Source organism: Schistocerca serialis, chromosome 7, assembly GCF_023864345.2.
Source record: "Schistocerca serialis cubense isolate TAMUIC-IGC-003099 chromosome 7, iqSchSeri2.2, whole genome shotgun sequence".
NCBI lineage: Eukaryota > Metazoa > Arthropoda > Insecta > Orthoptera > Acrididae > Schistocerca > Schistocerca serialis.
In genome coordinates this window covers 246539877-246567870 of record NC_064644.1, presented here as the reverse complement: position 1 = coordinate 246567870, position 27994 = coordinate 246539877, and the positions used below count along the sequence as shown (strand labels likewise).

General features: G+C 42.9%; 1 protein-coding gene across 1 annotated transcript in view; it reads right to left on the bottom strand.

Moving 5' to 3' along the window:
- LOC126412992 (sialin-like) overlaps nt 1-27994 on the bottom strand; it is an 80116-nt gene that overhangs the window by 26492 nt on the left and 25630 nt on the right. Inside the window, exons 5-7 of the mRNA XM_050082884.1 lie at nt 19542-19697; nt 19324-19453; nt 5869-6110 (exon numbers count right to left, since the gene is read on the bottom strand). Of these exons, the coding sequence (XP_049938841.1) occupies nt 5869-6110; nt 19324-19453; nt 19542-19697 (528 nt within the window). The remainder of the gene's footprint in view (nt 1-5868; nt 6111-19323; nt 19454-19541; nt 19698-27994) is intronic.

Sequence of the window (27994 nt, the reverse complement as noted above, 5' to 3'; positions counted from 1 at the left end):
ACTTTCGAGAAGACAAAGCTTTCATTTTACTTCTGTTTGCCCCTTACTACAGACGACCGGTGTTTCCTCTTTCTTGGCACTTGTCAGAGTTGGCTTACGAACGCAGGGTATTTGAGTCGAGGTTGACACTTAACTTCCGTTGTTTCATGCGATATGGTATCGATATTTCACTTGTCCATCTGCGAAGTTAACGTACTGCCTTCATTACATATGCACTGATTTAACATTGCTTAAAGTATTCTGATATGTATGGAGTTTTCTTTTGTCTGGTTTTCAAATATTCTGGAATTGTATACCATGTGGTCGATTATAGGACTCGTGTATAATTGTTTATCGTGCTTTACTGAGCTGCATATTAAGAGTCAGTACCTTACTGTTAATAAGGTCCGCCTGTTAAAACAAACACTGTTTTTTCATGGCACTCAAACGTGTTTCAGCACCTCTGTTCAATCATCAGTGGATTTTCTTTATTCAAGTCTGTAAAATGTGAACATATTTTTAAGTGATAACTGACCTAAGAACATTTTCTTAGATTGTAAAATTTTCTTGGTTTAGTTATCACTTAAAATATGTTCACATTTCACTGTCTTGAATTCTTAGTGCAGAAAATTTTCTTAGATTAGTTAGCACTTAAAATTACATTGCTGAAAAAAAGTTAGTAAACCTGGGAAGATGACTCGATTTTGATCCCCTGACGTTATGTACCACCTGGAGATTAGTAGATGTACTAATAATGATTTCAACGTCATCCGCCGACAGATAGCTTAGTGGCATAGCTGCCAGAGTGTCATCCGTGTCTACGATATAGTAGGGAATCCTCACAACCAGTGCTCAGTGTAGTGCAAACGTGTGAAGCCGGCAGACGATCATGCCATGGAACTGCAACCCGTGCTTCCTGCAGAAGCCTGAGCAACTTTGGAAGGGGTCAAATTGTGGCCTTCCGAGTGGTAAGATGGTCCTTCCGGAGAATTTCCACAAAAGTTGAACGTGCTGCGTCAGTTGTGCAATGATGCTGGTTTCAGTGGTCGTGTGAATGTTCTCACACCCGCAGACGACGTTCTGCACGTCCACGCAGCACAGACGCCCTGCAGGACTGTCGTAAGGGCAAGAGTGGCAGATCGTACAGGTACCACAGCACAGACAAGAGGGATCGTGAGCTCAGACGTATCAACACGAACTGTTGCGAACTGGTTATTATCAGTAGGACTACGGCTGGCACGCTCATCTCTAGCCCGTCTTCCACACACGTCACAGCATCGACGTACACAGCTCGACTGGTGCCTTCACAGGATCGCTTGGATGATGTGTTTTGCGTAAGACGCGAACCTTATTTCCAATAAGTTTTACTGCAGGCACGGCAAACACAAAATCTGCAAGTCCAAAAGATGAAGAATCAGCAACTTTAGCGAAGAAGTTAAAATTCATTTCCAGCCCCCCGCCCATCCATCAGTACAGCATTTGGATTGCACATGTCCTCTTATATTCATTCCCGAGAATGGTTCAAATGGTTCAAATGGCTCTGAGCACTATGGGACTCAACTGCTGTGCTCATAAGTCCTCTAGAACTTAGAACTTCTTAAACCTAACTAACCTACGGACATCACACACATCCATGCCCGAGGCAGGATTCTAACCTGCGACCGTAGCGGTCGTGCGGTTCCAGACTGTAGCGCCTTTAACCGCTCGGCCACTCCGGCCGGCCATTCCCGAGAATACTTGCCTGAGAACGAACTTTTAGTGAATACTGATTTTAGCGGACTTTTCGGTAAAAATGAAAGCAACTACCATCAGCAGAAACAGGGTATTTTGACAAGTTTGTTGGTGTGGCCATCCTCCGCAGCAAGCATATAAATACTTGTTTTGTAAATAAAACTGCCTTTTCCTGCTGCTAGTTACTTTATTTATCCCACAAGCGTGTCGCATTCTCCTGTTCTAAGGCATCATCAGTGGGATCTATAACGATACAGTTTTGTTAGTTACAGATTATCAAACAGTTCATTTCGTGATTTTTTGTAAAAAAAAAGTAATTACTTACGATTTGCTGATCTGCGTTTCCTCACATCTGGTCTGGAGGTCGCACTACCACTTTTATCACTGCCATATAATCACATCTTTGTGTTTTCGCTTTCCACACACTGCTCACCATGTTTCTCACTCTTTTTTGTGGTGGACTGTTATTCTTTCGTCACTCGATGCAACTATTTCGTCGTACACTGCTTTTCACAGCGTAAATATTGCGATTCCATTACGTGTTACATCTTCTTTGGTATGTTTACCTATTTGTTGCCAACCAAATGAAGTATATGTTCGTTACTAACTTCTATTTATGATGTTTATACCGTGCGTGTGTGTATGAGTAAGAGAGAGAGGGGGATAGAGCCGACGTTTTTTTTTTTTTTTTTTTTTTTTTAGGGTGGTGGGATGTGGAGGGGGGGGGACTGGCGGGTGTACTAGCTGTTAGTGAGTGGCTGAAAACTTTGGTGACAGCTGTTTTGATTTTTCGTTTCAATATTCTGTCGAGGCGTTCATGGATGAGTGACTGTAAAGATGTTGGGTCCTGTTACAATTACATTGGACAGTATTATTATAATAACACTATTTGCGAACCATGCAAGAAAATTACCACATAATAAAACCAAAGCAGATGGGAAAATCCTGTTGAATGACCAAGAACACATGCCAAGTAATTCATTATTTACACTAATGTTGTTGTTGTTGTGGTCTTCAGTCCTGAGACTGGTTTGATGCAGCTCTCCATGCTACTCTATCCTGTGCAAGCTTCTTCATCTCCCAGTACCTACTGCAACCTACATCCTTCTGAATCTGATTAGTGTATTCATCTCTTGGTCTCCCTCTACGATTTTTACCCTCCACGCTGCCCTCCAATACTAAATTGGTGGTCCCTTGATGCCTCAGAACATGTCCTACCAACCGATCCCATCTTCTGGTCAAGTTGTGCCACAAACTTCTCTTCTCCCCAATCCTATTCAATACTTCCTCATTAGTTATGTGATCTACCCATCTAATCTTCAGCATTCTTCTGTAGCACCACATTTCGAAAGCTTCTATTCTCTTCTTGTCTAAACTATTTATCGTCCATGTTTCACTTCCATACATGGCTACACTCCATACAAATACTTTCAGAAAAGACTTCCTGACACTTAAATCTATACTCGATGTTAACAAATTTCTCTTCTTCAGAAACGCTTTCCTTCCCATTGCCAGTCTACATTTTATATCCTCTCTACTTCGACCATCATCAGTTATTTTGCTCCCCAAATAGCAAAACTCCTTTACTACTTTAAGTGTTTCATTTCCTTATCTAATACCCTCAGCATCACCCGACTTAATTCGACTACATTCCATTATCCTCGTTTTGCTTTTGTTGATGTTCGTCTTATATACTCCTCTCAAGACACTGTCCATTCCATTCAACTGCTCTTCCAAGTCCTTTGCTCTCTCTGACAGAATTACAATGTCATTGCGAACCTCCAAGTTTTTATTTCTTCTCCATGAATTTTAATACCTACTCCGAATTTTTCTTTTGTTTCCTTTACTGCTTGCTCAATATACAGATTGAATAACATCGGGGACAGGCTACAACCCTGTCTCACTCCCTTCCCAACCACTGCTTCCCTTTCATGTCCCTCGACTCTTATAACTGCCATCTGGTTTCTGTACAAATTGTAAATAGCCTTTCGCTCCCTGTATTTTACACCTGCCACCTTTAGAATTTGAAAGAGAGTATTCCAGTTAATATTGTCTAAAGCTTTCTCTAAATCTACAAGTAGGTTTGCCTTTCCTTCATCTTTCTTCTAAGATGAGTCGTACGGTCAGATTTGCCTCACGTGTTCCAGTATTTCTACGGAACCACACTGATCTTCCCCGAGGTCGGCTTCTACTACTTTTTCCATTCGTCTATAAAGAATTCGTGTTAGTATTTTGCAGCTGTGGCCTATTAAACTGATTGTTCGGTAATTTTCACATTTGTCAACACCTGCTTTCTTTGGGATTGGAATTATTACATTCTTCTTGAAGTCTGAGGGTATTTCGCCTGTCTCATACATCTTGCTCGCCAGATGGTAGAGTTTTGTCAGGACTGGCTCTCCCAAGGCCGTCAGTAGTTCCAATAGAATGTTGTCTACTCCGGGGGCCTTCTTTCGACTCAGGTCTTTCAGTGCTCTGTCAAACTCTTCATGCAGTATCGTATCTCCCATTTCATCTTCATCTACATCCTCTTCCATTTCCATAATATTGTCCTCAAGTACATCGCCCTTGTATAGACCCTCTATATACTCCTTCCATCTTTCTGCTTTCCCTTCTTTGCTTAGAACTGGGTTTCCATCTGAGCTCTTGATGTTCATACAAGTGGTTCTCCTATCTCTTTAATTTTCCTGTAGGCAGTATCTATCTGACCCCTAGTGAGATAAGCCTCTACATCCTTACATTTGTCCTCTAGCCATCCCTGCTTAGCCATTTTGCACTTCCTGTCGATCTCATTTTTGAGACTAATAGAGAAACTAATTGAATAACGTTCGCTGTGAAAGGCACTGTCCGACGAAATAGTTGTATCGAGTGACGAAAGAACAATAGTCCACCACAAAAAAGAGTGAGAAACATGGCGTACAGTGTGTGGAAGGCGAGAACGCAAAGATGTGATTATATGGCAGTGATAAAAGTGGTAGTGCGACCTCCAGACCAGATGTGAGGAAACGCAGATCAGCAAATCGGAAGTAATTACTTTTTTTTACAAAAAATCGCGTAGTGAACTGTTTGATAATCTGTAACTAACAAAACTGTATCGTTATAGATCCCACTGATGATGTTCTACAACAGGAGAAGGCGAATCTCGTATGGGATAAATAAAGTAACTAGCAGCAGGAAAAGGCAGTTTTATTTACAAAACAAGGGTATTTTGAATTATTTCCAAGATTTTATTGTCTGGAAAGCAAGTCACCATTGCCGAGAGTGCAAGAATTGATTTTCTGGATCAACTTCGATATGACCATTATACACTCTAACACAAAAAAGGGCGAAGACATGTCTGGAGACGCCCTGGACAATGGTGAGATACCAGTGTGACTGTTGCTTGCCATACGACTCGACAACCGGAAGTGATGGTCTGGGATGCCATTTCCTTTCACAGCACACGATATTCTACACCCCATTTTGCTGCCCTTCGTGGCAAGCCATCCTGGGCTTACGTTTCAGCAGATAATGCCCGCCCACAGACGGGGAGATTTTCTATTGTTTGTCTTCGTACTTTCCAAACCCTGCGTTGGGGAGCACTGTCGCCGGACCTCTTCCCAATCGCGAATGTGCACAGCATTATGGACACGGCCCTCCAATCATCTCGCGATTTTGAAGATGTAACGCGCCATTTAGACAGAATTTAGCACGATATCCCTCAGGACATCCGTCAACTGCTTCAGTGAATGCCAAACCGAATCACTGATTGCATAAGAAACGGAGATGGATCAACGCGTTACCGACTTGCTCAATATATGAAGCTGTTTCTCCTTCTGAAATTGTTATATTTTTTTGTATATACATGTACGTCACATCTACTGATTTCCGTCGTAATCGGTAATTCCTTCGTGGTACGTCAGTAATTTTTTTGTCTTAGAGTGTATTTCGTGTTTCTTATGAACAGGCGTTAGGCTAACAGTATTTTCTTCACTCTGTGAGATTATACATACCAATACCTCTCTTGGAACAACCTCTTGTTTAAAAATGTGTATATTTCCTGGGCATTTTACTAAAGTCACGTTTTTCATGTACACAGCTCAGTTCAAAGAAACATTACGAGGTTTTACGTGTTTTTTAATCAGTTTAGGACTTTCTGTTAGCCAGTTTGTGAGTACTTACCCGGCCTGCTACAAACGCACTGGTGACTATCGGAGTGATGATCCCAGTGGAGTTCCCCAGAGTCATGTTAAAGCCAGCCGCACTTCCGTAGGCCCTTGGGAACAGATAGATGTGGTTGACGTACTGGCCGCCGTATATGGCGCAGCGGAACACCATGGTGAAGACGAACAGTGTGACAATGGACGGTACGTCGCAGTTGATGAGAGTCACCGCCAGGAGGCAGATCGCAGGCCCGATGCAAGCTGCCAACATTTCAAACACACTGTTTAATCTCTTCTACTCTTTCATGTTGTGCAGAACGTTCTGTCGAGCTTTGTACAACATGTGGCAGACGAAAACAAACATACGTTGGAGTAATGACCCGGGCCATTCAGGATTACACAAGTTTCAAACTGTTAGAGATGGGAAGTGTGCTAATGACACTAAACGTAACACATTTGCTTGCTTTATTTTACAGGTACTTTCTATTTATAACTCAAGTTTACAATTGTCACCGCTAAATTTATAGCGTACGCTGAGGGACAGAAGTTGTGGGATCCCTCCTAATATTGTGTTGGATGTCCATTTGCCCGGCGTAGTGCAGCAGCTCGACGTGTCATGGACTCAACGAGCCGTAGAAAGTCCCCTGCAGAAATAGTGAGCCATGCTGCCCCTACACTCGTCCTTAGCAGCGAAAGTGTTGCCGGTGCAGGATTTTGTGCACGAACTGACATCACGATTAGGTCCCATAAACGTTCGTTGGGATTCATGCTGGGTGATCTTGGTGGCCAAATCACTCGCTGGAATTAAGTCGTGGTAATGAACTGCTGTTTTGAAGAGCGCGCCGCACCGCGTAGTGTGAAGCAGTCGCCCTCCGTCTCTGGCGGTGGCGGTGCTATGGCAGTCGCAGCTTTGGTGTCTCCCTCTGGTGGGAAGGGGGAAAGTGCGTTTAAGGGGCGCTATGAGCTCACCAGTGGGTGAGTCTGGGTCAGTGTCTCGTCCCCAGCTTGCTAGTCTGTCTCTCGTCCGCATTTGTTTGGCAGTTAGTGTCTGTCTGTCGTTCGTATCAACCTTTAAAGCCGGCAAAATGAGAGTCTTTCCACTCCGCCAGTAAGAGAACTCAGCCAGTGGTCGCGCGGTCGGGGCTTAGTTCCTGCATCTGAGTCTGCGCGTTAGGCCGCCAGTCTGCTCGAGTTTGCTCAGGCAATGGTCATTGGCTGTTGGATCGATCGGTTATTCGGTCGCGCACTCAGATACAAGATGACTTGTCCGTCTTGAGCTTCGGTGCATGTGAGATCGCCACGTTGAGTCCAGTGGGCCGCGGCGTATAGCGAGGGGTAGTGACTTCGAGGTCGATACAAGAGCAACAGGAGTCAACCCACATCAGTCTGGCCGGTGCGAGCTGCGACACCGTGAAACGGGAGATCGGCGCGCCTTCCTCCGTCCGTTTAAGCGGCTGGCAGCGGACGGTTCGGGACAGCGATTTGGGGGTGCTGCGTCAGGTTTTCTCGAGAAATCGCAGTTTATTAGAAGTTAAGTGATTGGTGATGTGTTGTTTGATTTACTCTTGTTAAATTCTACTTGTTTTCTTGGTGAGGTCACCACCCGTTTTGCTTTGGGGTCGTCCCACCATTCTTCTTCGTTTGCCCACCCGCGGGAAGGTGGTTGTTTATAAATTGGGTGATCCGTTTTTCCCTTGTGGAGTAGGGGCGGGTGAGAGCAACCTGCGGTTCGGGTTGTTCGGTAATCTCCCTATCAATCTACCGTATGTTAGTAGCTGCCTCTGTCATGTTTGTCGGATTTGGTGTGTTAACGAATTTACTGCTTGGAGTGTAACGGCCTAATACCTGAAGCATGTTTTGATCTTTGGAAACTTTGATATTATTGCCTATGATCTTGAGAGGCGGTATCTGTGTACTGTAGAGCATCTTAACTATTGTTTGGCCAACCTTGTAGAATTTTATATAATACTGAATTTCATGGGCTTTTATGTAAATGATCATTTTAGCATATAAAGTTGCCACCCTTTCACCGTAAGACTTTTCTTAAAAGTTAAAATCAAGTTGCACCTTCGGTGGCAAGGTTAAGATTTTAATTGTTAGTGTTTTGTAACATTTCCATCCCTCCTACGGGGGGTGCATAGTTTGTGTGCTTGTGTAATTTGTTAAAACTCTTAGTTTAAAGTTATCTGGTGTGTTGCAGATTAGCACCAGTGTAGTCTTTCAGAGGCTGCCGAGAGCAGTCGTAACTACGACCGTGTCAAAAGGGAGCGGTAAGGTTCTCTGCCCGAAAACTCATACAGTCAAAACTTGTTTCTTTCTGCCTCTGAATAAATTGTAACTTTGATATTTAGAGGGTGCTTTCTGATCATAAATTTAAATCTGTTTCTTTTAATAAAATGCTTTCAGGCACCATTAAAGTGAATAAAATTCCCATTTGTTAAAAGGAATTTGGTTATGATTTCATCAGTTACTCCCTGGCAACTACTTCCATGCTTACATAGTGTGATTAAATGTGTTAATGTTCCTGATGAATCTCTAGTAAATAAAATAAATTCTTAAGAATATTCTTTGAAAATAAATCGTGGTTCATGAATTGTTCAGAATGTTCTTCAAATCATTCACGAAAAATTGTGACATGGTGCATTGTCATCCACAAAAATTCCATCGTTGTTTGGGAACATGAAGTCCATGAATGGCTGTAAATGATCTTCAGGTAGCTAAACATAGCCATTTCCCGTCAATGATCAGTTCAGATGGACCAGAAGACCCAGCCCATTCTATGTAAACACAACCCACACCATAATGGAGCCACCACCAGTTCCCACAACACCTTGTTGACGACTCGTGTCCATGGCTTAGCTGAGTCTGCGCTACACTCGAACCTTATCATCTGTTCTTACCAACTGAAATCGGGACTCATCTGATCAGGCCACGGTTTTTCAGTCCCCTACGATCCCAGGACAGAAGCTGCAGGCGATGTCGTCTGCTGCCGTAGTACACGGACGCCATATTTCGCCCCGTTACCCTAATGGATACGTTCCTCGTAGCACCTACATTGATTTTTGCGGTTATTTCACACAATGTTGTTTGTCTTTTAGCACTGACGTCTCTAATCGAACGGTGCTTCTCTCGCTCGATAAATGGAAACTGTCTGCCAGTGCGTTGTCCGTGATGAGACTTAAAACGTTAATATTGGTATTCTCGGCACACTCTGGATTTAGGAGTACTGAATTCTCTCATCATTTCCGAAACAGAGTGTTCCTTGCCTCTAGTCCCAATGACCATTCCGCATTCACAGTCTGTTACTTCCCGTCGTGCGGTCATAATCACGTTGGAAACCTTTTCACATGAATCACCTGTGCACAAATAGCAGTACTGCCAATGCACTGCCCATTTATACCGTGCGAACGCGGTACTGCCGCCACCTGCACAAGTGCATATCGTTATCCCATGACTTCTGTCATCTCAGTGTATTTTTCTGCTGCTATAGACAAATCACGTCTTGCTAGTTGAAGTTGGTGGCAAATTCAGTAACGTACGCACATGTAGTTAGATCTCAAACGAATGAAACTTCCATTGTGTGCACATTTAACCGCAGTCTGTTATTTTGAATCATCACCACGTTCAATAATCTGGTGAGTCACTTTCTTACAGGTACAACAATACCACTGTGACGAATATGATGCCCAATATAGCGTCCATTGAGACAGTGTAGGAATGGTCGTGAGAGATGCGCCAGTATTATCAGCGGCTCAAAAAACCGGTCCTTCGAAACCATAGCCAGAGTCATAGACCTGTAATTAACTAATGCAAATGACACATAATATCTTTATTTTTTCGTTTACATTGAAGACACGCGGGAGGATTAAATACTCTAATATTGTGTAAAATTGGTTTCATTATTATCAGTTCCAAGAACACAAAGGTGTTTCTGGAAAAATGCATAGTTATTTTCTGTAGCTTCAGTAACAATCGGCTAAGCAGAAGTGGGGTGGAACTCCACGATTGTTTTCATAACGAAATGCTCAACATGCGGACTTATCGAGAGGGTACGCGGCTATCTTTTTGTTCCACGATTGAGTCTTTACTGTGCTCTCACACATGCCAGTACCGTACAGACTAGGAGACATCACTCAATTTCAACGTCGTGCAATTATTTTCCCACAATAGACGTGGCGATATTTTTCATAAAATTCAATGTGGCAGGCATGATAAAACTGAAATAGCACAGAATTTCAGTGTCACTAATCTTGTGTACCAGTATCGAATTCTGAAGAGTCTGGGCGGATTAGTTAATGATAGCTAACGAACTGTCCATTATAATTTACTAGTTAATATAATATGGTTTGAAATATCATTAAACGTAATACAGCTCTCAAGGCATGTCACTTCTTTGTTAGATGACTTTCTAACGATGCTGACTACTTCTTGCTATGTAATTTATTGCAGCTCCATCAGTTACTTTTTACTACCTGTTATTTAGAGGTTTGTTCAGAATTTTACATGTAGTATTACGAGACGTTGTTCCTTTACTGTCAGCATTTTTTACGACATCAGATAATTCTGTAATAAGTTATTTCAATTTCAGATATAAATTCTCTTTTCGCCTAGTGCCTCTTGTGGTCCGTATGAAAGGAGAATTAAAATTGTGGTTCCGTAGCTGCTAGCGACGCAGCTTTCACCTCATTGCCTAACGTTCGCGTTTATGCAAGTTTCCACATTTGCGTTTCTATTACCTTTTCTATCTTTCCTGTAATCACTAATAAATTTTCTCCTTTGTACAACTTTTACGCTGCACTCACCGAAAACCGTTTTGAATTACAGTACCGCAATTTGAGAATTTTTGACACGGCCATTAAAATTTTTTCGGGTCTCAGGTTTGACCACTTAAAACATCGTTGAATTGTGTTCTGTGATTGCATCTACACCTATATATTTACTTTGCAGTTCACAGCTACGGATTTGGTACAGATTATACACAACCACAGAATAATTCTCCACCTTTCCATTCTCGAATGGCGCGAAGAGAAAATAAATATTTCCGTATGGGCTTTGTTTTCTCTTATTTTAACTCGATGGTAATTTCTCCTTGTGTAGGTCGGAGTCAAGAAAGTATTTTGGCATACGGAGGAGCCAGTATCAAAACTTCACTGCTCTCAAATTTCCAAGACCATGAAGGGGTCACGTAACAAACGTCGAATTAGCATGAAGAGTAGGGAAGTGTGTTGCAACTAGAACAGTCGATGTAAAGTCTGCCAGTTTGTTTGACGTCAGGCGAGAGCTGTGTACTGCAGTGTTGCCTACAGAAAAGGCGCTGTGAGGATGCAACTGAAGGGTTCAGTCATCTGTACCGCTCTCGATGACTATAACATGGCAAGCACAAGCAAAACGGAGCAACCAGTTTTCCTTTCTTACCGAAAAATCGTAATAAAAAAGTGCGAAATAACAAGAAAACTAATTTACATGATTCTGTGTGCTGGATAAGTGAATACGAGAAATGTCGAGAAGAAGAACATGGCGCAGTAATATCGGGATTAAAGCGACACGCTGACGTGAAGAACTATCAAAGCAGCGAAGTGTCTGCCCGTCTCATCTAGGAGTAGCTCTTCATATAGCCAGAAAAGTAAGGCCGATTACTGAAGCAGACTTTGCGAAAGAAGTGATTGTGACGGTTGCTGAAGAAATGTGTCAGCGGTTGGTAGAAGACTTTGAAACAGTAAGTTTGTCCCCTAAGACCATTATGAGACGTATTCAAGAAATGAATGAAATTTGTACATTATTTCTTAGTTGTCGATGAGAGTAGTGACATATCAGATACTGTATAGTTAGTTAACATTCGAGACATCGATGACAAGTTGAACATGACAGACGAATCGTTGGACTTAGTTTCCCTTAAGGGCACCACCACGTAGTTTGCACATTTTCAAAGGCGTTGAAAAAGCTTGTTTCTCCAGCAACAGATTGGGCTCCGTCTATGGTAGCAGCCGATGTTGGATTAATATCGTGGATGAAAGAATATATAAAATATGTTCCTTGTGCAACACATGATGTCACTGAAACCCACTGTAATCTTCATAAAGATAATCTCTGCAATAAGAACATTCAAGTTAAAAATGTTATAAGTACTGTGGTACAAGTTACAAATTCTATATGGTCAAGAGGCATTATATATAGATAGTTAAAAACTTTTCTTGAAGAATGTGGCAGTCAGAATGGTGATTCCGTTACCATTGTAATGTGGCGTGGTTAACCGGAAGGAGAGTGAGGTTGTATCCAGTCTTAGAATTAAGAGACGAAATAACATTTTTCATGACTAGTCAAAACCAGCATGTTCCTCAGATGCAAGAAAAACTTATGTTTCTGACTTATCTTTCCTCGCTAAATTAACAGTTCACTTGAACGATTAAAATACCTCAGTCCAAGGGAAGGTCCTCATCATTACAGATATGTACCATAGAGTCAAAGCAGTTAAAATGGTATTGGGCCTGTGGACGAACCAACTGGCGGCTGGAAACACTTAGATTTGCCGAAGTTGTCGTATGGAAGTATTCCAGATATTAGTCTAACCGAAGAATATGTGTAGATCCTACAGTGTCTTCGTAAACAGTTTGAGTCCAGGTTTGAAGATGGAGAAACATTGTCTAGTATGTTTCAACTTTTTGCAACCCGTATTCAGTGGCAGCCAACAATGTTCCTAACACGTACCAAATGGAACTCTTAAACCTACAATGTGACACTTAGTTGAAGGACACTTATAACCACAAGGAAGACCTGCATGATTTCTGCAAGATGTTCCCGAAACCAGATTTCCGAGATTATATGCCCATGCTGTACGGATATAATGAATGTTTGGTTTGACAAATGTACACGAATTCTTTTCTGTTATGAAATTAGCAAAGTTCAAATCCCGAAGCACCTCCTAAGATCACAACCTAACACGCAGTATCGATTACAAATATTCCTAACATTATGGCGTAATACAATTAAAAGACTTAAGGAAAAACGAAATGCAAAGGTCGGAAAATTTCCACGTAATTTTTATATACAGCTTTCTAATAAAAGCGGAAATGCTATTATTTTCTGTTCTATTTATGTTATAAAATGTCTGGCCTTCACACTAAACTATAATGTTTATGTATTTTCTCGTAGCGTAGGGCCGAAATGCAATTGTTTACAACCTGTGATCATTACGTAATTTAAATAAGTATTAAAATCACGATATCCAAGATATCAGTTGTGCCATTAACACCACATCTGTCTCCCGTCTTTCCTAAATCGTTGCATACCACACGCCTGTTTTCCTGCAGCTGCGGTGCACAGATGGTGACGTCACGTGCTGCACTTTTCTTCCTTGGGAGTATGCCTAGTTGCAGCGATGTGGACTGACGTCACTACTTGTACTCCCGTGACCTAGAGGATAGTTTACCTAGAAACACATGATGTCTTTTGGTCGGTGCTTCAGTCTAGTAACTGATCTTAGTATCACACGATGGAGGTAGTTTTTACCATCTGCTACAGTTTTAGTTGTTGTTAGACATGAAGTTGTGTTTTGTGCAGCTTTTGTAAATGTTTCACGTTCTATGCATTGAATTGCTGTAAAATATATTAAAACTATTTCGAGTATATTGTTAATTCTTTGGATACAAAATTATGCCGTGAGTAAAATGCTATACATGTTTAGGAATATTTATATAACGTGTGGACAGTTAAGGAACACCACGTCACTCATTCACTATCGTGTATCTTGAAATAAGCGTTTCACCATAGAACAAGTGAGAGTTGCAAATGAACTGCGTTGCTTTAATGTCTTAACAACTTTACCTGCCTTGAAAAATGGAAATTTGAGTCTAATAGCTTCAGTTTCAAAATGTATTTAACTTGCAACTGGTTTTTCATAACACTTCTGCTTAATTAGATTTCACTTTCGATTATTGGTTCGTAATAGAGTAGTAATGTAACAGATAGATGGTTAAATGCATTATTGACAAGTTTTTTTCGGTTGCAATGCCTTTAAATTTCAGACAAATGTTTGTTCCTAAGTCCTTGGAATATGTTTTCACGCTCGGAAAGATCTGAATCTTCAGGAGCAATTCTTGTAATTTCGTAAAAAGTCTGCGTTACATAGAAGGTGAATGCCATAAAGGAAATCTATTAAACTTCTATTACAGGCCTGGCTAGAGACTAAATTCTTAAACTTGTTTCTTGGTACAACATCCTCCCCTACTACACATCTGGATAAGCAAATTCGCATTTCATCGAAACTTCACGACGTAGGTGTAACACCATTCTCTATCCCAGACATGAGAGAAAATTATAAAGCGGGTTTGTCATTCATCTGTTGTATGTGAGAAGATCGTGTTATGCCTCGTGCAAGAAGGAGGAACGTCTTCAAATACGCCTCGGAATTCAAAAGTGCTAGGATTGTGGCATATCGAGATTGCAGTTTATCTTCAGCGTTGCCGCTCACGTTGGTTGGGGTTGCCGTGCTATACGAAATAAACAGGTTCAGAAGGGCTATACTCAACGCCATGCAGGATCTCAACGAACCTCCATACTCCCCTCCCCCCTCCCCCCTCTCCTTCTCGCGACTGGTGTTCATGACAGATATACTAATACTATGGCCATGCAGGATCGTCATGTGCCTTGATTCAGGAAATGGTTTGTTTGTATGGACGTGACCATATGTGCAAGTTTCAAGGAGAATCAAGTACGGCCTTCACCATCGTCGTAGGGGTCCAACACCTGACTTGATGGTATAGCGTGCTATAGGGTATACCAGACGATCACCTGTGGTTCGGATAGGCGGTATTTTGGACAGCAGTCATTACAGATCTGACCTGTTAAGGCCGGCGCACGTCTGCATTATCTTTCAAGAAGACAACGCAAGACCGCATGTTACACTTGCTATCTTGACATAACTCGATACGAGGTGTGCTCAGCTGTTGTCATGGTCAGGACGTTCTCTAGACATCTCACCCACTGAAAACATATGGTCATGAACTGCCGTGAAACCTGTGTGCCACCACCACTCACTAGCCACAGCGATTGATGAAATCCTGCGTGGGGTTGAAGCAGCATGGAATGACGCATCCGCATCTGTTACCCAATCTCAGGTTGATTCGCTGTCCAGCCAGGTTAGAGTCGTTACTGCTGCGAGAGGTGGCAAATGTGTACCAAATATCACAGTCTGTAATCTCCAAATCAAGGACAAATTTAATCATATATTCTTCCTACTATTCTGTGAAAGCAAAACTACTAAAATTTCGTAATTTGTATCCTCCCGACTGTTGCAATTCAAATGGCCAGCAGTGCTGAGTTCTCCTTTACGTTCATTCTACAAGCAAATAATAGTGATGTGACTGAATACTGTGCATTAAGGATGCATAATACTCGGTGGGCATCAACTGCGTCATTATAGAACAGTAGTTTATCTGTTTTATAGAAGACTATCCATGCCATCGTTAAGGAGAGGATACGTCATACGACATATCAAACTGATTCCAATAACCGCTCCTTATTTAGTTGCCATATAATTCTGTCGTCAGTTGTATCATTATGGGACTGGGAGTGGGTAGACATGACTTTGGCTGCAAAACTATGGCGTACCATTGTGACCAGTTGCTTGTTCTATGGAGTCTCCTAGATATGGTCTGGTAAAGTGCTTAACTCAACTATTGCCGTCTATAATCGTCCACTGTGGACTTCGTATTAAGAACTCACAAATGTTTGTTGGTATCATAAAGGAGATTATGATATGCCTAAGTAAAGTCATGGTCAGCCTTGACGTGGTCTCCTGTTTCGTAAAGGTGTTAGTGGAAGACAAATTGAAATTATCGGGCCTCTGAAATTTTAAAATTATTTCTACAAACATTGATCACCACTTATTTTTTGTACGATGGAAATTATTACGAAATGAGTAATGGAACAGCCATGGGTTCGCACAATCAACAGCCATGGCCAATTTTTTTATGGAGGATACTGAAGAACGAGCACTGAAGAGAGCTCGCTTCTGTCGATCCTGCTTCTTCATGTATGCTGTCGACACTTTCCTCATTTGGCCGCTTGGCAGTAGGAGCTGCAACTGTTGATTGACCTTCTGAATGGTATACATATATCTCAACGGGCGTACCTCTCATCATCCAACTCACAGCAGAGCTATGATGAAAACCATACTACATAAGGCAGAACTGTTTCAGACAAGGAGCACCAAGTCTCCGAGATTAGGCATCTGACGGTGGTGTTGAGAAGGACCGAGTATTCAGTCCGTGTTATTAGGTCAACGGCGTAGAGAAATCCAAGACGCTATGCTGTAGTACCGTGTAAGGAGGACCAGCACATACCACGCTAGCATTCTGTGGTGCAGCTACTACCGAGATAGGTAAAATTCTAAACAGCCAGGGAATCAGACCAGTTTTCCGCCCATTCGAGAAAATAAAACAACTGTTCCGACCTGTTAAAGATAATCTCAGACTGAAGTACCAAGGATTTATAACATTTCTTCGGAGCAGTTACTTGGGGCAGCCTGTTATTGCAGGTTCTTGAGGCGTGACTGGACCATGGTCTTCTACACAGGACGCTGAGCAATGTGTTATTCATTTTGGGCTAGAGTTGAACTATGTACCACACAGCTGTCTATTGAAGAAGCAGACATTCAAACTTTCTAGTTTTGCACTCGGGCCTACACGTGTTATCACTAGCATCTACCTTTTCTTATGAGTGCCAATATTGTGTTGGAACTGCGACGTTCTGGTGTAATAATATTATGCTTTGTCTTATCTTTGCCCTTTTAGAACTAGTCTGTTTGTGCTGGGGCAATATTACATATTTTGAAATTTGAGGTCTACAGTTAATTCTTTTAACCATTTTTAATTTGCCTTTGTCTTGATGTGATCTATCTTTGCTGTATTTTATCTTACTATATTCTGGGGCTGTTAACATTGTTTCTTTTGACTGTGGCTGTGTGTTTGTGCTTTTCCGTTGCAGCACTGCAGAGGGCACCTAGGCCATGTCTAAATCGATGTCCGGAGTACGACGCCTTGGCCGACCAGTACCAGAGGGAACGGGAGGTTCTTTTGGCCGTGGGGAAAATGGCAGCCGATACGGCGTCACTGAGTTCTTCGGGTTGCAGTGAGTGGGGATCTTGCATTAAGTTAAGTTTCCTTTGCATTGGGACGCCAAGGTGTCTGTTCCGTTTGCTATACTGCTTATATATTTACCTTCAAAACCATAAAGGAAGGAGACTAGTGTTCTGAATTATACCTTATGTGCAGCGGGAGTTGAACTTATGTACATGTTAAAGAGAAATACTTGATGGGTAGCGGAAATTGGAAATTTCGTGAATTGTTCTTTTGCGCTTGCCCAGGTGACCTATTTAAAAGAAACTTATTTCATCTTTATTATTCAAGTGTCCTTGTTAAATGAAACTGATTTTACCTTTTATTACTGAAGTGCTTACAGTTAGTATAGAAGTTATAAGAAGTTCTTCTTTGCACCTATTTCAATTATAAAGATATTGTGTAATGTATTTTTCTGACTTGTGAATAAGAGACACTTGTAGAAAAGTTTTGGTAAATACTGTGCCCTTTGGGTTAAACTGTTGATCAGTAATAAATTAGTTGTATCTTGCAAGTCCTCTGTACTTGTTATTATTTCACTTGTCACCGGTTTGCACGTGAACTCCACGTTGCAAACACTTAAACATCACGTGCTTACATTATTCCAAAACAAAACAAAAAAAACTAGCATACTACACGTACAGAACAGTACTGATTCATTACAACAGCAGCTCCATGTGGGGAGCACAAACGTCTTTACAGACATTGTAATTACAAAGCATGTTCTGGTACACACTCCACATCCCACCAGGTGTCTCTTCAGTTTCTAGTGCAGCGGCCAGAATTTCGTACTAGCAGATCTTCTTCTGTCTCTACAGGAGTTTCGTAAATTAAACTTTGCATACGGCCCCACAAGAAGCAGTCCATAGGAGTTAAGTTCGGCGATCGCGGTGGCCACACGTTTGGAGCACCTCGGCATCTCCGTCTTTCACAATATCGTCTGTTGAGATGTATCCGAACCGTAAGTGAGAAGTGAGGTGGTGCACCATCGGACAGAAACCACATATCCTGGCTGATACTCAGTGGCACAGCTTCCAAGAACATGTCCAATACGTTTCTTAGGAAAGTCAAGTTTGCTGGACCAGTGGGCTTGAGTGGAAGGAGGTATGACCCAATCGCGTGGCCGTCCAGAATACTTGCCCACACTTTAATACCCAACCAATAATGAAATCCCTGAACATGCGTGGCACGAGGGTTTTCATCTGCCCAAGATGGCTATTTCGTGAAATCAGAGCACAGTCCCTATTGAATTTACATTCATCTGTGAACAGACGCGACATATAAACAGGGATGTATCGATGCAGCGGTGCGGGAGCCTCGTGTAGTAGGCAACGCCTTGTGGAAAATCGACAAGACATATAGCGTGTAACCTTTGTTAAGCGGTAAGGATGTAACTGTTGCTCATGAGGAACTTCACAGACCATACTGTAACACCCACTGCACGCGCAGTTCTTCGAGCATTCGTTGACGGGTTCTCTTCAACATGATACAGTACATCTTCTTCAAACTCGGGCGTGCAGCGTTGCAGTGGAGCACCAGAGTGTTGCCCCTTCTGGGTGAGAGTACCTCTTTCTCGGTGCTGTTGCGTAACTTTGGCAAAAACTTTGTGCGACTGCCTGTTACGTTGCGGGAAACGTTCGTCACACAACCGACTAGCTGGCTGTGTATTCCGAAAACGTGTACCTAACCATGGTTACTGTATCCGAGACGTGCAAGCACTGAATAGGCCTCTCTCGCAGCAAGGCAAGCGTTAAGTGACATCAGGTGACCGTCTGATGCAGTCGATCTGTCTACCCTATTGCATGCCGGGACGAGCGACTTTGAGACCTTTCTCTTTCCCTCAGGAGATGTGGACGCGTTGCACATCTGAACTGAAACCGTCGTAGAACGGAAACGGTACGCTCCCGGACATGGGTTCCAATTCCAAATATTGTGTACTCACTGTACTCTTACCTTCTAGAAGTTCTGAACACCCTGTATAATCTATGGACGTAGAGTGCTCCACTTCAGTATGCGTTATTTCCGTAATGCCACAACCACGTAATACAGCCAATCACACGCCGTCCTCTGCACATAAAGTGGGAGCCTCCCCTGTTTTTACGACACAAAGACTGAGCTCCTCACGGCGATAAGGAGGTGGTCATCGAAATCTTCAGATTTTATCCGAATTACAAGTGGTAAATAAACCAAGAACTTTTTACTCAATAACGCTGACCTGTTATTTTACAGCTGTTAGTGAGGCGCTAGTGCGCGGACATCCATTCCTTCTTAAAACTTTATCTACTACGCCCCCTCTACAATTACCAGAAGCCTGTGATAGGATTTGTGAAACACCTTGTTTAACAAGGAGATTTACTTACATACAGCGTTCCATATTCTGAAGACAGTCATAAGGTGCACGCCTCTCTGTGTTAATTTCTCTGTCAGGAAGCTGTAGACACTGCAGCTCATCCAACAAAATAGATAAGGCAGAGCTGAGATGAGGCCAGCCTGAAACAAATGTGGAAAAGTGTGATACATACTCGTCACGGAAACTGATAGTGTGTTTATTTCCCGCCTGAGGTATAGAGATACTCACCTCGTCGATGTCGAAGTGAAGTATGTTTTGCATGTAGGTTGGCAACTCAGACAGCAGGGTGTAGTTGACCCACGCCCCTCCAATTGAAAGTATATTGTGCGCCCACATTGCAGGACAGGTCAGGATAAGAGGCCACGGGTTTCGAATGAGTTCATCCTGTTGAATTAATAACAATGTTCGTCTGCTAGATTACAAATTCTTGAACTCTTAAAACTTTCCTTATAAAAAGAACCTTCCTCCCTCAGCCTTCCCAATTTATGTCCACGTAGTAAAGCTTGAAATAACTCAATATACATATCTGAACCACACCAAGATTCGGAATTACATATGAACCGTTCGTGCAGACGTTGAGTAGTTAGGAATCTTGAGGAAAGCAAGGATGGATAGTGATGGGACTAAATCGTCTCAAGAGGGTGAAATCCCAGCCCGGCACCAAACTTTTGAATCACTCAAGTTTAATTAAAATAAGTGTCCTGTAATATTACATGACGCCTCGTTCTTTAAAAAAATTCAATTTCTAGAGTAAGAGGCCGGACGTTGTGGCTGAGCGGTTCTAGGCGCTTCAGTCCGGAACCGCGCTGCTGCTACGGTCGCAGGTTCGAATCCTGCTTCGGGCACGGAAGTGTGTGATGTCCCTAGGTTAGTTAGGTTTAATTAGTTCTAAGTCTAGGGGACTGATAGCCTCAGATGTTAAGTCCCATAGTGCTTAGAGCCATTTGAACCATTAGAGTAAGGAGGCTTACTGGGGACAGAGTTTCTGTTTGCCATGACTTCTGTGTGTCATGGCCCAACCTAAACCGACTCTACTCCAGTCATAGTGAGGAGACATCATGTTTAATGTGGATTTAGAACTACGGTGCAACCTGACGTTCTTCACTCATGTTATCAGAGGTGAAGGACGGAGGTTAGTGCCTATAAAAAATAATCGCATGAACAGCGAATCGGAGCTACACTTTGGCCATAAGAACCTACCGTTAATCCACCAGACCTCTGATGTCCTCATCCTGCTGGGTTATGGTTTTCTCGTAACGAAAGTCGCGTAACACTGTATGATAATCTTGACTGCCGGAAGATGAATTCGATCTTCTTCACTCCACTCGTTTCCTGGCTCTGCTGCAATCTTGCTCGACCACATTACCTGTCTCTAGATACATCAGCTACACAAAGCGTACTTTCGACTTCATTTTGTAAACGCTGAAATCGAATCACATAACGGCCATCTGCACAAACTGGCAACATTGTAGGAAGCGAGGGTTCCTACAAGAAGTGTTGTCATCTGCTCGAGCTTTCCTGGCTGTTGTGTTGATATTTGTAGCGGTCTCATCAGCGAAGTCATCGTGTAAGTAGGCTGTTTAGGTTTTTATGTTGGTAACGCCACGTAGTGCTCTGTATGAAAATCGCTGACTGCACTGTGTGCACTCTGTGGCTGGTTGGACTCATTGTTGGAATATTCGCTTGTGCAGTGTTGGACAGTTGGATGTGAACTGCGCGTAGAGTTGGACAGTTGGAGGCGAATCGCCAGTAGTGGTGGATGTGGGGAGAGAGATGCCAGAGTTTTGAGAGATTACTATGAGCGGACGATCTGGACGTGTGTCCGTCAAAAAAAGGAAATTTGTAAGACTGGATGTCATGAACTGATATATATATATATATATTATGACTTTTGAACATTATTAAGGTAAATACATTGTTTGTTCTCTATCAAAATATTTCATTTGCTAACTATGCCTATCAGTAGTTAGCGCCTTCAGTAGTTAGAATCTTTTATTTAGCTGGCAGTATTGGCGCTTGCTGTATTGCAATAGTTCGAGTAACGAAGATTTTTGAGAGGTAAGTGATTCATGAAAGGTATAGGTTATTATTAGTTAGGGCCATTTTTTGTAGGGATTATTGAAAGTCAGATTGCGATGCGCTAAAAACATTGTGTGTCAGTTTAGTGATGATCAGAATAAGTAAAGAGAAAACTGTTTGAATACGTTCAGTTTTGCTCAGCTGTTTGAAAACCAAATAACGCAAGAGTTTTTCCAGCACTGTCATTCTTTACATACAAAGGGGAAGTTTCAAACGGTGCCCCTATAAACTAACTGCTGGCGAATGTGGCTTTCTTTGTGAAAATTGTGTATGGAAAGGTAAAATGTAAAAATGTAAAATCTCAGTATGGCATCTGCTTTACCAACGATCAACTTTATATGATCATTCCATTTTAAATCACTCCTAACGCGTACTCCCAGATAATTTATGGAATTAATTGCTTCCAGTTGCTGACCTACTATATTGTAGCTAAATGGTAAGGGATCTATCTTTCTATGTACTCGCAGCACATTACACTTGTCTACATTGAGATTCAATTGCCATTCCCTGCACCATGCGTCAATTCGCTGCAGATCCTCCTGCATTTCAGTACAATTTTCCAATGTTACAACGTCTCGATATACTACAGCATCATCCACAAAAAGCCTCAGTGCACTTCCGATGGCATCCACAAGGTCATTTATGTATATTTTGAATAGCAACGGTCCTACGACACTCCCCTGCGGCACACCTGAAATCACTCTTACTTCGGAAGACTTCTCTCCATTGAGAATGACATGCTGAGTTCTGTTATCTAGGAACTCTTCAATCCAATCATACAATTGGTCTGATAGTCCATATGCTCTTACTTTGTTAATTAAACGACTGTGGGGAACTGTATCGAACGCCTTGTGGAAATCAAGAAACACGGCATCTACCTGGGAACCGGTGTCTGTGGCTCTCTGAGTCTCGTGGACGAATAGTGCGAGCTGGGTTTCACACGACCGTCTTTTTCGAAACCCATGCTGATTCCTACAGAGTAGATTTTTAGTCTCCAGAAAAGTCATTATACTCGAACATAATACGTGTTCCAAAATTCTACATCTGATCGACGTTAGAGATATAGGTCTATAGTTCTGCACATCTGTTCGACGTCCCTTCTTGAAAACGGGGATGACCTGTGCCCTTTTCCAATCCTGTGGAACGCTACGCTCTTCTAGGGACCTACGGTACACCGCTGCAAGAAGGGGGGCAAGTTCCTTCGCGTACTCTGTGTAAAATCGAACTGGTATTCCATCAGGTCCAGCGGCCTTTCCTCTTTTGAGCGATTTTAATTGTTTCTCTATCCCTCTGTCGTCTATTTCGATATCTACCATTCTGTCATCTGTGCGACAATCTAGAGAAGGAACTACAATGCAGTCTTCCTCTGTGAAACAGCTTTGGAAAAAGACATCTAGTATTTTGGCCTTTAGTCTGTCATCCTCTGTTTCAGTACCATTTTGGTCACAGAGTGTCTGGACATTTTGTTTTGATCCACCTACCGCTTTGACATAAGACCAACTTTTCCTAGGATTTTCTACCAAGTCAGTACATAGAACTTTACTTTCGAATTCATTGAACGCCCCTCGCATAGCCATCCTCACACTACATTTCGCTTCGCGTAATTTTTGTTTGTCTGCAAGGCTTTGGCTATGTTTATGTTTGCTGTGAAGTACCCTTTGCTTCCGCAGCAGTTTTCTAACTTGGTTGTTGTACCACGGTGGCTCTTTTCCATCTCTTACGATCTTGCTTGGCACATACTCATCTAGCGCATATTGTAAGATGGTTTTGAACTTTGTCCACTGATCCTCAACACTATCTGTACTTGAGACAAAACTTTTGCATTGAGCCGTCAGGTACTCTGTAATCTGCTTTTTGTCACTTTTGCTAAACAGAAAAATCTTCCTACCTTTTTTAATATTTCTATTTACGGCTGAAATCATCGATGAAGTAACGGCTTTATGATCGCTGATTCCCTGTTCTGCGTTAACTGTTTCAAATAGTTCGGGTCTGTTTGTCACCATAAGGTCAAATATGTTATCGCCACGAGTCGGTTCTCTGTTTAACTGCTCAAGGTAGTTTTCAGATAAAGCGCTTAAGAAAATTTCACTAGATTCTTTGTCCCTGCCACCCGTTATGAACGTTTCAGTCATCCGGTAAATTAAAATTTCCACCCAGAACTATAACATGGTGGGGAAATCTACTCGAAATATTTCTCAAATTAACCTTCAGGTGCTCAGCCATAACAGCTGCTGAGCCAGGGGGCCTATAGAGACATCCTATTACCATGTCTGAGCCTGCTTTAACCGTGACCTTCACCCAAATTATTTCACATTTCGGATCTCCGTCAATTTCCTTCGATACTATTGCACTTTTTATCGCTATAAACACGCCTCCCCCTTCACTGTCCAGCCTGTCTCTGCGGTATACATTCCAATCTGAGTTTGAGGATTTCATTACTGTTTACGTCTGGTTTCAGCCAACTTTCTGTCCCTAGTACTATATGGGCAGTGTGACCGTTTATTAATGAGAGTAGTTCTGGGACCTTTCTATAGACGCTCCTGCAGTTTACTATTAGCACATTAATATTGTTATTCCCTATTGCATTTTGCCTACTCCTACCTTGCCGCGTCTCAGGAGGCGTCTTGTCGGGCCTAGGGAGGGAATTCTCTAACCTAAAAAACCCACATGTGCACTCCACACGTACTCCGCTACCCTTGTAGCCGCTTCCTGCGTGTAGTGCACGCCTGACCTATCCAGGGGGACCCTACGTTTCTCCACCCGATAGCGGAGGTCGAGAAATTTGCACACCAGATCTCCGCAGAATCGTCTGAGCCTCTGGTTTAAGCCTTCTACTCGGCTCCAAACCAGAGGACCGCGATCGGTTCTGGGAACGATACTACAAATAGTTAGCTCAGATTCCACCCCGCGAGCGAGGCTTTCCGCCTTCACCAATTCCGCCAACCGCCTGTACGAACTGAGGATGACCTCTGAACCCAGACGGCAGGAGCCATCGGTGCCGACATGAGCAACAATTTGCAGTCGGGTGCACCCAGTGCTCTCTATCGCCGCCGGCAGGGCCTCCTCCACATCTAGGATGAGACCCTCCGGAAAGCAAACACAGTGAACACTGGCCTTCTTCCCCGACCTTTCCGCTATTTCCCTAAGGGGCTCCATCACCCGCCTAACATTGGAGCTCCCAATAACTAATTAACGCCTCCCCCCCCCCCCGTGTGCCTGTTCGGACCTTGCTGAAGGAGCGGCCACATGTCCACTCATAGGCAGAGCGGGCGATGCCACACGGCCAGCTTCCACATTGACCCTCCGCCTCGTGCGCCGCGAACGCCGCTGAACCCGCCACTCCCCTTGGGGAGAGGGTGGTCCAACCGCGCCGGGTACCCGCGAAGATGTCTCGACAGTAGGGATAGTGGGTGAAGCATGTAACACCTGGGGTGTACCATGCGACGCACCAGACTCCCCACTGCCGCACTGCCGCAGCAGACGGCTGACCGCGGCCACAACACGTTCAGCTATTCGCGAACAGTGGCCAGCTCCTGCTGCGTCCGTACACGGCAGTCACACATCCTATCCATCCTAAGAAATCAATTTACTGTAGAGAGTTAATCAACTTTTTACTAGACTGCTAATTCACTAAAGGCGGCTGATAGTTGACTAAACTGTGGTTGCTAGACACTTCTTGTAGAAAACAATGAAAATAGCACTACCTGTCTCTGGACTGTATTGAAAACAAACACTAGCACTACTGGAACTATGGTTGACTAAAGGGACTCTATCTGACTGTATTCAAAACAAACACGAAATATATGGAACACTATTACTAGCACCTGACAATTAAAGCTTCCTAAAAGCAAAAACACACGCAAGAAGAAGTGACAAGTAAGAAAAATACAGTTAATACTTAAATTGACGTAGCTCGCTGCACAGCAGACGTGAACCAGACGGCAGTACAGCACAGTACAGCAGGTTGAATCACCAGATATATTTACAAATTTGCTGTTAGTGTGCGTGGGATAGTAAAGAGAGTGCTCCTGCTCTCATCCGAATCGCACCCTAGACTGTAGCTTCAGGTGTAGGTCCAGTGTGCGTAGCACGCAGGCAGGTTGGTTGCAGGCCCTCAACTGACCTCCATCTAACCAATACAAGGCCATCACTGGCGCCGAGGCAGAGCCAGCTTTCACCAAAAAACACAACAGACTTCCACCCTGCTCTCCAATGAGCTCTCGCTTGACACCACTGAAGTCCAAATAGAAGTTGTTTGGGGACTGTGGAATGCAACTGTTGTGTCACTGTGGTGCCAGTTGCCCCAAAACCATCCGCGGAATACGATAGCCTTCCCTCTCCGTAATGTCACGTGGCCGTCCGGAGCCCGGTCTCCTTGCGACCTTACGTTGTCGTGATCACCGCTGCCAGCAATCGCGTCAGTGGTTACGTTCCCACCAGGTATTTCTACAGTATCACGGAATAGACATCCAGATTCTCATAATCCTATTACACGACCTCGTTCAAACTCATTGAGGTGTCGATCATGTCGTCTTTGTTGTCTTAAAGGCATTCTTGACTGACATCAGCTCACTACGTCCAGTCTCAAAGCTAACTAACGCTCACTACCGTGATAGCGTGCATTCAAAGCAAACTTGATCTGCACCCTCCTTTTGCCGCTCTTGTGCGACTGGCGAGAAATTTAAATAGACATCATCTTTCAGATGTAGAAACACGCCTACCAACTTTCGTTTATGTCGTAAAACTCGTTTTTGATACTGAGGTGTTTCTTCCGTCAGTATATGAGTGCGTACGGCTCTTGGTACTTTCAGTGCGGATTCACCGAATCTTCCGAACTTCTGCGGGATTATCAATTGCTACGAGCAGTTGGGCTAATGGAAAGGGGCGCTAGTTGCGCGTGACAGGGTGAGAATTCGAATTGGACGGCGAGCGCGTCCGGAGCACTGAGGCCTTTAAGGCAACCGTTCTGGAGCTGCGAAGCATCTGGGTTTAGTTCTGGTCCGGTATAAATTTTCGACCTCCACCAGTGATTCACTTCAGTGCCTATAGGTGACTGGAGTACTGTTTTCTCGTAATATAAATGGGCCAACAGCCGCCTGATACCAGCCGGAATCCGCCAAGGTGATTGCAGCGCATCACACCTTTCGCCTTTGATCTACTGTGTATGTTTCTGCTCTCGCTTTGGCAAACATAAAATTATTTTTCTATTGTACCTTGATGTTCAGCACGAAATGTCTTCGATAATCAATTGAAAACCGTATTGTAAGAACAGCGTTCTGAATATTGCTCAGGCAGCTTATATCTCAAGGTATACTGAAGTATGTAATCAACCAAAGCGGTCAAAATTTACCTGAAAAAGTGGTGCGTAAGCTCCGGCCGCGTTACTTTGGTGTGTTGTTACGAAGTTTTCTACAAGTGTACAGAGATTCTAGTATTGTGTTCTTGCAGTGATGTACTGATTGTGGCATATTTCAGGATTATATTGTTTAAAAGGTTAGAAGTGGCGAAAGCAGGGGCGGCAGCTCGAAACGTTTGTGCCATGTATAGGATGATTTCTGCAGAAGAAACCACTTCAGAATATAGTTTTTTTCGTTTAAAGTACGATCGCTTTGACACGAATTATTTAGCACGTTCGGAAAGACCAACGGGTTTTTATATAGGAAATTTTTATGCCTCATGAAACGATCCACACCACCATGACAGACAATTGTCCAATGTGTTGAGTTGTGGCCACTTAAGCTTCGTGTAACACTTGCATTCAGTGGGCAATGTTGGGGAAAAAGGAAAGAAAGCAATTCTGGGCTTAACCCGTCGACATTGAGGTCATTAGAGACAGAGTCATTTCGAAGGATAGATCCCCGAATTCCATTTAAGCTGTTCATGGAAACTATGAAAACCTAAATCAGGATGGCTTGGTGCTGCTTTGAACCATCATGTGTTAACTTTATAAAATACAATTAATGACTGAGTCCTAGCATAAACATCGGAACCAAAGGTCAGTGTGAGTCCATAAAATGTAATGTTATGCTCCCGGTGGTACAAAGAGCTTGGATGGGAAGCTACCACTCACCACACTCATTCATCCAAACATATGCCCTCCAATATTTATCTGTCCCACGCATCAAACAACCATTAAGAGCATTCCTTTGCTGACGAAAATGCGCTTCAAACTTAGCTTGATGACATCTGTAGCTAGTAGGTTCCTACTGGCATGGAATCGAATAGCTACAAGAAATTTTCAGACTGTTTTAGATAATGCGACAGAATAGAATGTTGCTGATTAATGTTTCCCTTTTTCTTGCTCTATTGTGTTCAATAAACAATCGAAAAATGCTTTAAAATATGCACTGCATTAATACAAATTATTACAAATTGTCAAGATAATCTGATGAAGAAGTTGTATCGTAACTAAATACAACATATGCGTAACCCGAGCACAATTTAGTAACAATTTATGCCCTTTTTACCTCAAAACACTCTATGTCTAACTGAAGTCGTGTGTGATTCTGATACAGTATTACAGGAATATTGCAAAAGTATGGAAATATGGCGGGTGGAATAGATGCATAAATCCCAGTACCACAATTTCATCAATGTGACTT